The sequence below is a fragment of the Sinocyclocheilus grahami genome, unplaced genomic scaffold (genome assembly GCF_001515645.1).
Source record: "Sinocyclocheilus grahami isolate Dianchi unplaced genomic scaffold, SAMN03320097.WGS_v1.1 scaffold5.1, whole genome shotgun sequence".
Lineage (NCBI taxonomy): Eukaryota > Metazoa > Chordata > Actinopteri > Cypriniformes > Cyprinidae > Sinocyclocheilus > Sinocyclocheilus grahami.
The window spans coordinates 5,099,716-5,108,859 of record NW_015505184.1 but is presented as its reverse complement, the minus strand read 5'-3'; the positions used below and the strand labels follow the sequence as shown (position 1 = coordinate 5,108,859).

The window sequence follows — 9,144 nt, the reverse complement described above, 5'->3', positions numbered from 1 at the left end:
CATAATACAACAGTCAAAGACAACTTCACAATAGCACTTCATCAATGAATAAACTTTACATAAACTTTACATAGATATTTTTCTCAAACACTCACAATAACCTCTGTACACTCTTAAAAAGAAAGTTTCTAAATGAGATTTTGCAGAGATGCCATAGAACAGCCATTTTTGGTTCCCCAAAGAACCTTTCTTAAAAGAACCATTTTTTTTCTTGCTGTGAAGAACATTAAAAAAATCTAAAGAACCTTTTGTGCAATTAAAAGGTTCCATGGATGATAAAGGTTCTTCATGGAGCCACAGATGCCAATGATCCTTTGTTTTTAAGAGTGTGGGTACCATTAATTAAACAATTTCTAAACCAATAACTTTGTTCACTTTATCGGCGAATCAAGGATCTCTTCATACTCCTGTCTTTTGCTCTTGCCCACCCAGTAAAGCTTTACAGCCGTCAGCACGACAACACTGATGATGATGATGAGACCCCCGAAGATGTCATACACCGAGGGCACCATGTGGAGCACAATCAGCTGCAGAAGCATAGCCACAACAATCTCCATATGCTGAACGGTGCTGACCAATGCGGGATGGAACTTGTTGAGGGCGTAATAGACCCCCAGGAACGCCACAGTGGAGCAGACACAGATGCTGATTAGATAGCCCCACGTCTCTCCGTCCAGTGGAATGATGGGCTCCTGCAGGATGAACATGGTGGAAACTCCCCATACAGTTCCGGTCCAGCCAAAGGTGAAGAGCGCAGTCCACATGCTCACCCTCTCTTTGATGGCGCGGTATATGATCATGGACAGGGCCGCCATTAAGCCTGCCATTACCGTCATGGTGTAGCCAAAGGCCTCCTTCCAGAAACCAAGTGATCGGTGCTCGCCTACGATGTTGGGAATCATGACCAAGCAGAGGCCAAAGACGCTACTGACAACCGTCACCACGTCTGTCATGCCCAGTCGCTCGTCGATGAGTAAAAATGCCAGTATGGCGCTGAAGACCGTCGTGGTGGCTCTCCACATGATGGTGCCATTGCTGGGCGGGACGATGGCAAAGGAGGTATACGCACACGTGATTGAGATGACATTGCACACGCCATACAAGAAAAGACGCAATCTGTAGCCTTGAGGCCCGAAGGGAGGCTCCTTGTAATAAAACACCACAGCGATGGACAACACCTGGATGACGGAGCGGATAAAGAGAAGCTCCAGCGATGGCACCCTAGAGCGGTCAGCAGCCAGGCGTGTGATGAGAGCTACGCAGCCGTGGGCTAGAGCCGCCCCGAACAGAGCGGCCCATGTCATGCGTGAGGCGAACACAGAGGCCTCCCCGAAGCTCTGCAGCTGACCTCCGACCCCTTTCTCCTTTTGGTCCCCAGCCAGTTTGGACCGACTGTCAAGCGCACCGAAAAAAGTCCTGCCTGACTTCCTGTCTGAGGTCTCTTCCACAAATGAGCCGAAGTCTTCAAAAGATGGAGCGTCATCATAGCCCTCGTCTCCAGGCTGGGGAAAGTGAGTGGCATATTTGACTGTCACTGTGTTTGGGTGGATTTGGACTCTCTTCTTGGAGCCAAGAAGATGCTTTGATGGTGAATCCTCCATTTTCTTACAATACCAGCTGCCGAGAAGCTCCTGAATGTAAAGAGAAAGAATTGTTCACAAATTAAATACTTAAAACTTAAAACAAGATGTACAGCTCAATACATCAAGCAATGCTTTTAAAATGACCGAAATTTCACAGAGGGAGACTTCTCAAGCAAAGCTATATGACATATTAGCATCCTGGTGTTCTGGAAGTATTTTTGGATCTGGATCGATGACTATTACTCACACTGAGTTTACCACAGCATAAAACCTAAGGCAAACTCTTTCTTTACAAAAACTGAGATTAGTTCATATTATATGCTTTTTAATTTTACATGCAGGTAAGAACTGTAGAATGGTGAAATATTATTACAACTTCAAATAACTCTCTAATAATTTCTATTTTAAAATGTAATTCATTCCTGTGATGCCAATGCTGAATTGAATCAAGTCTTTGCTGAATAAAAGCCTTATTGTCTTTGGAAAAAAAAAAAAACCTTATCACAAATTTTTGAATGGGAGTATTTGTCAATATGTGCAACCTATAGTGAGTGAGACTAGTTTTCACAAGGGTTTTATATATAAATATATTTTAAAATTCAGTAAGTTTCACGAATGTGACCTCTACGTGGTTTTCCATGGTAATATTCATATTTAATTATGATATTTTTGTTAATTCTATATCCTTCAAGGATGAGGCTATTTTTCATAAATTTCAGGCATGAGGCAAGTTGTTTCTTGTGTTTAAAATTTATAAAATGTATTAACAACAGTATCCAAAATATTTTAGCATGCCACCTTTTTGCTGCTTCATAAATTGTTTTGTGTTTATGAATTGTTTTAGACTACTTTTACATTTACAAACTAAGCCTTTTTGTTGTCAGTTAATTAAGACATGTATCTACAAGAACTGACTCTCAAAAATAAACCTGAGAGTAAAAAGTATGACAACTAGCCCCTCTGGCTCCTACAAGCTTCGATGATGTCACATGACGCAGAAAGCAGAGGATGAAGCTGTCATATATTTGTCTTAGTCTTAGTCAGATTCATAGTCTTAAGTCGCTTGGGTATATTTGTAGCAATAGCCAAAAATACATTGTATGGGTCAAAATGAACTAATTCATATTAGTTAAAATTATTTTTCTTTTATGCCAAAAATCATTAGAATATTAAGTTAATTTCATGTTCCATGAAGATGTTTTGTAAATTTCCTAACGTAAATATATCAAAACTTAATTTTTGATTAGTAATATGCATTGCTAAGAACTTCATTTGGACAACTTTAAAGGCGATTTTCTCAATATTTAGATTTTTTTGCACCCTCAGATTCCAGATTTTCAAATAGTTGTATCTCATCCAAATATTGTTCTATCCTAACAAACCATACATCAATGGCAAGTTTATTTATTCAACTTTCAGATGATGTATAAATCTCAATTTCAGAAAATTTACCCTTATGACTGGTTTTGTGGTCCAGGGTCACACACACATATATATATATGAGTGACATTTAGCAGAGATGAACTGATTTCACTGATACTGATTTTATGAATGAAGCAGACACACTGTCTAGTACTACAGCACTGAATGTACTCACGCCCCTCCTGTTATTCATGCCTAACATAGGCTACATGATCATTTAGCTTTAATAGGCTATCTATCTATATATATATATATATATATATATGAAACAATATGGCTATTTATTAGAAGGTAACTCGGATTTCTCTAAGACCACCTGCGCAACGACCAAGAAAAACGATGAAATCTCACCTGTCCTCTCAGATGCCTTTCGCCACTGAAGATCCGCGAATGAATCTATGAAATCCAGCGATCATTGTGAGGCAATATGTTCAGTCTTCCCATGCCTTTCTTTCTGTATGGAAACGCTTCTAGATTTGTCTAAATAAATAACAGCAGGGCGCCTCCGCCTCCGCCTCCAGTCGGCTCGCAGCAGGTCTCACAGAGGCTTTTCTCGCAGGATGCTGAACTGAAGGGACGTTGTTTCTGGATTGTGAGATCTCAGTCGAGCTGCACGCATGGACTATGATGAGGAGCATTTGCTCTAAGCGTGCGTCATCGTTCAGGAGGAGCGTGCCATTGACGCAGTAGAACTTCACCTAACAACAATCACTCCATCACTCTTCACTGGCATGGCATGAATATAATTTATACATGAGCCAGAAATGAATAAATAGAGATATTTTATTAAAGTTCCATATGTAAGCTATTTCAGAGCAAGGTGAGTACAGCGTGACAGGCTCACCCAAATCGTTCATTTAACAATAAGGATGAAAACTATATGGCTTTATACATTTTTGCTAAGATTTAGCCTACCTCAGATATATTAAATCATGTTAAACAGGCCATGAGCCAATTATATTAGTGGATTTGTTAAAAAACGCAACAAGCTTGAATTTAATGTTCTTTTTAGAAGAGTCCTTACAAGTGAATTATTCATTACAAAACAATATATATGGCTACAGCTTTATGCTGTTTATAAAATAATTAACTTGTGTGAAGCATAGTATTTCTATATACACTCTTAAAAATAAAGGTGCTTGTAAGGTTCTTCTCAGCGATGCTATAGAAGAAGCATTCAGTCAAAGGTTCTTTAAAGAACCATCTCTCTCTTATCTTTTTATAATCTGAAGAACCTTTTTTCACCACAAAGAACCTTTTGTCAAACAGAAAGGTCCATCAGATGTTAAAGGTTCTTTATGGAACCATTTAGACAAAAAAGGTACTTCATGAAGCACCTTTATTTTTAAGAGTGTAAGCTACATAAATTTGTAGAGCAAAGAATTCTGTAGTATGCATGATGGGAAGCCTCAGTCACCATTCACTTTGATCATATGCAAAAGAGATGCATGGAATATTGATTGCGACTGACAGTTCATAACATTCTCATTCTCAATAACATTTCATTTTTTTCACTGAAGAAAGAATGTCATACATACAGTTTGAAACAACATGAAAGGGGATAGATTGTTTTTTAAAGTGCACTTGTTCTGTCTTGAGAACAAATGAGAACCACACTTGCCGTTTCAAACATTTAAAAGATGCTTTAAATGTGATCAGGAGCAAAGAACTGCATCATTCATATTTCATGATATGATATAACCCCCGTGACTTCTGTTATTATAATGAGGGGAGATCTCAGCATGTTTTGACCTCCCATAAGCTGACTGATTATCTGACACAGCTGTGTAACCCAATAGTTTAAAATAAAAAGGTTTAGCATATTTTTCCTTCAAGAATGTCGTGTCTTGCTGGCTGGATTTTTGCTTGTCTTTTTAATGAAGGTTTAAAAAATAAAACAAAACATTGTTTTGCTCCTCCATTTGTAATTACTCACAGATAGCCTTTAATATTTATAATAACCAAGGGTGTGTGAAAATAGCAAGCTCCTGTTTCCATAGTAACTACACCAGAGAGTTCACCAGAACATGCGGTTCAGCCCAGAGGACCAGCCATTTATCTTAAAGTGTTTCATTTTCATGTTTTAAATAGGCTGCCTGTGAAGCTCCCTGAATAAACAACACATGGGCAATTTTCTACATGCTATCAACACTACACTCATCGAGACACTAATTCCAACCCTCCTTCTGCTGTCACACCGGGTTAATGAGGTTTTCATGAGTCAGACATGAGTCAGACATTATACTCATTAGTGTTCGGTTCCATTGATTTCACAGATATTGGGGGTGAAACCAGGACAATTCTGGCATAGTGTCGACTTTTACCTCTAATGAATTAAAAATGCATAAAGAACACTGATTTTATGAGAGATATCTGAATGCTCTGTCTGTCAGTGTTAGTTTTACTTTCATTGTGACAGATCAGTGAGCGTATAAACCTCAAACACCTCTGAGCTCTTTTCCGCTCTGTGCTGGTGTGGAGAATGATGGATGAAACTCATTCCACAGACACAGAGAACAAAGTGTCAATGCTATTTTCCCTGCAGCACAGTTTAGTGCCCTTTTAAATGATAACACTCATACGTATTATTTAGCTTTCCTTTCTTTAAATTTAATGTTTTACTCTGTTAATTAAAAACAAACAAAACCATTATTTCCTTTTTTGATAGCACACAAAAATGTAAGTTTTAATTGAGGTTTTATGAGTTCAACAGGTGTTCTATAGTTATTAAACTTTTAAAGCACTTTGGAACCTGCTTAGGTGCCTTCTGGGGTATGTGTATCCTTGTTTGGGAATTACAATAATTAATAAAAAAAAAATCTACAATATAATAGGCAGTCTGTGCCCAGTACTTATATTGGGTGATTAAATATGACGGAAATGAATGATTCAATGCACAATGTCTTTTATTCATTTACAGATTCAGATTTCATTCTCTGCAGATTTTTAGTTTTGACATCAGTGTAAAAACATAAATCCTTGACATATCCCTGGAATTGTGGGGATATGAGGACAGAGACATAATAACAATCTCTCAAAGTGACAACAGCTCTGCGAGTCACAGATTGGCAGCAGAGAAAAAGATTATATAAAAAGAAGTTCTCTAAAAAAATGCTGGGTTAAAAACAAACCAATATGGGTAATTTTGGCAACCCAGCACTGGGTCAAAATGGACAAACTCCCAACATACTGCTTTTGTTTGGATTATGAGTAACAACACAGGCAAAATAATCAAAAGGTGAATTGTATTGATAAGCAAAAACTCTTAAAATAAATAAATCTTAGAACTTTAAAGCTTAATGTAACAAAATGTCAAACATATAATATTGTTTGTGTGAGAGGCCTCAATATATTTTGCACCAGCCATTAATCTATCACATTAGACTTCAGAGACAGATTTGGTCTGCCCTACACTCTTAAAAATAAAGGTGCTTCAAAAGGTTCTTCAAGCGATGCCATAGAAGAACCATTTTTGGTTCCACAAAGAACAATTCAGTCAATGGTTCTTTAAAGAACCATCTCTTTCTTACCTTTTTATAATCTGAAGAACCTTATTTTGCCACAAAGAACCTTTTGTGAAACAGAAAGGTTCTTCAGATGTTAAAGGTTCTTTATGGAACCATTTAGACAAAAAGGTTCTTCTATGGCATCGTGAAGCACCTTTATTTTTAAGAGTGAAAGTGACATGTAATGAAGTGTCATTCCTTCAAAAGTCCAGACTGACCCTCGCACAGAACATTCTTTGTGTAAAACATGGACTCACTATTTAACAAACTGGAATCCAGGGTTTTTGCACTACAGGGCTAAACCTGGTTAAAGCAGATCATGAAGAACCAGTGTAGCTTCACAATCCCTCACTGTTTGTTTGCACTGCAGGGCAAACAGGCACTCTGTAACCGATAGCCCCGCTGTCTACATGAGCTGATCATAATGAATAGACTGCATCTTCTCCCTGTTATTTAGAAAGCATTAAATACATTAACTCACTCCACTCAAGTATGCACAAGAAAATACTGATAGACTAAAACAGGAAAGTGATGCAGCAGAATCAATAAACTCCCATTTGACTAAACAGAATAGATATTTTTTCCTTGATCCACCTCTATTTAGTCAACATTTCTAAATGCAACATTTCTTTATGCTCAATAACATAAGCTATTATAATATATTTAGGTATATAAACTAAATTGAACATCAAACTATGTGTCATATAGTCAATTTAACAATTTTATCAAACCAACAAATTTATAAAATGACTTAACAGAGTTTAGATTAAAATACAAATACATCCTTGTTATTCCCAGTACATATCTAGAAAATATTTCATAACATACAGCTTGGCATGCTAACAGAGGATGAAGGTTTATTCACCGTGCACAAAGACAGCAGGTGCCATTATAATTCCAGGAGCTGCAGGCAGAATACTGCTGACTTGTTGAATGAGCACACTGAAACACAGTTAGCACTCTTGTGAAATGTGCAATTGTAAGCATTTGTGGTGTTATATTGTTTCAGTAATATATTCTTGAACATATTAATGATACATAATGATATACATAATTCAGATACTGAAATATTACATACACAGTTACACACTACATACAGCTGTTCTGTAGTGTGTCAGCAGGGCATTTAAATACTTAACAGTCTGTTTTTACAAGTCTACTCTGAAAAGAAACGGCCACTTATCCTTATCTAACCTCAGAGTTAGTTATCTTGTCAGGCGCAGACTTTTTCCTCAATGCTACAAGAGCCAAGAAAAACAATAAATGAACTGCAGAATACAAAACAATAAAAGCTTTATTTAGGACATTGATATCATGCTGTAATTGATACATAAGCAAACATAAAAATTGATAAGGCATTTCCTGTTGAGAGGAACAAAAGCTAATTATTTTGGGATCTAAAATGCTACTCTTCTCGGAGCTGAGAACATCAGTGTGATGGATTGATATATCCTGTTTAATGGGTTGTATTTTGTACACCTTGTAGTTGATCGAAACCTTTTAAATGGCAAAAAAATGATTACATTAGGCCCTATACATACTTAATAGTCTACTGTAGCAATAGCTTCCTGAACTTACCTAAATAAGAACACATTGCAACCCACTGAACAAGCTGCATGTGTAACCCTCACAGCCTTAATAACCTAACTAAGATTAACCTAACTGCTAGGTGGGTGACAAAAGTTTGCATGTGATTTTACTGTACAGTAGGCTACAGTTAGATGCATGTGAATTACCCCTGGTCAGAAAACCAGGACATATTGTTTTCAGCATATAACATAAACAGTATACTGTACAGTAACACTTTATTTTAAGTTGTCCTTGTGTAATTACATTTAAGTACTGAGTCATATGAATTAACTACATGTGCTTACTATATGGTTAGGATTAGGGTTTGGTTTAGGGTCACTTGCAGTAATTACGCATAATTTATTGTTATTATAATAGTAAGCATGTAACGTGTTACAAGGACCCCTTAAAATTAAGTGTTACCCTTTATATTAAGTGTCCTTAACTACTATGTACTTACATTTAAATCAACCTTGTACTTATATTTGAAAATACTGTCCTGTAATTACATCTGTAATTAATTTCTGTAGTTACATTACACTGTTGTGTAAGTAAGCAGCTGTTATAATTACACTGTCGCTAACCTTAACCATATCTAACAAAAGTGTTTTGCAATTCAACATGAACACAATAGGTACATTGTACCTAAAAGTTCATTTTTATAATTAAGTGCACAGTATTTGAAGACACCTAATATAAAGTGGGACCTGAAGGGTTAATAATTGTAATAGTTTTTCCAGCTGATAAATGATAAAATCCAATCAGAAAGATTGTTTAAAGTGACAGACCTCATTACTGCAGCAGATGCTTGTAATAAACAGAATGTTATCATGTGCTGGTGTGGATGCCAGTGGTGTCTCTCTGTGTTTTTGGCCGCCTGCACAGAACATTTTATTGGTTCCCCTTGGTCAAATTTCTGAGGGCCCTCAAGTGGAAACATTGTAGCCCCCCCCCCCTGTATACAGTCCCACTTTTGACCCCAGTATGGTTCTAAAATCTTCTCAGAGTCTCTGAGGAGCCTATTTTCACCTGCCTCTTGAGAAAATACGTCATACAAGTCTCAA

General features: G+C 37.1%; 1 protein-coding gene across 1 annotated transcript; it reads right to left on the bottom strand.

Annotated features, from left to right (window-relative positions):
- Positions 1-334: 334 nt before the first annotated feature.
- Positions 335-3,601, bottom strand: LOC107586575 (solute carrier family 35 member G2-like). Its single transcript, XM_016274004.1, has 2 exons — positions 3,357-3,601; positions 335-1,631 (listed from the first exon to the last, which is right to left on the bottom strand). The coding sequence occupies exon 2, from the start codon at positions 1,599-1,601 to the stop codon at positions 372-374; it is 1,230 nt and encodes a 409-aa protein (XP_016129490.1). The 5' UTR covers positions 1,602-1,631; positions 3,357-3,601; the 3' UTR covers positions 335-371.
- Positions 3,602-9,144: the final 5,543 nt, after the last annotated feature.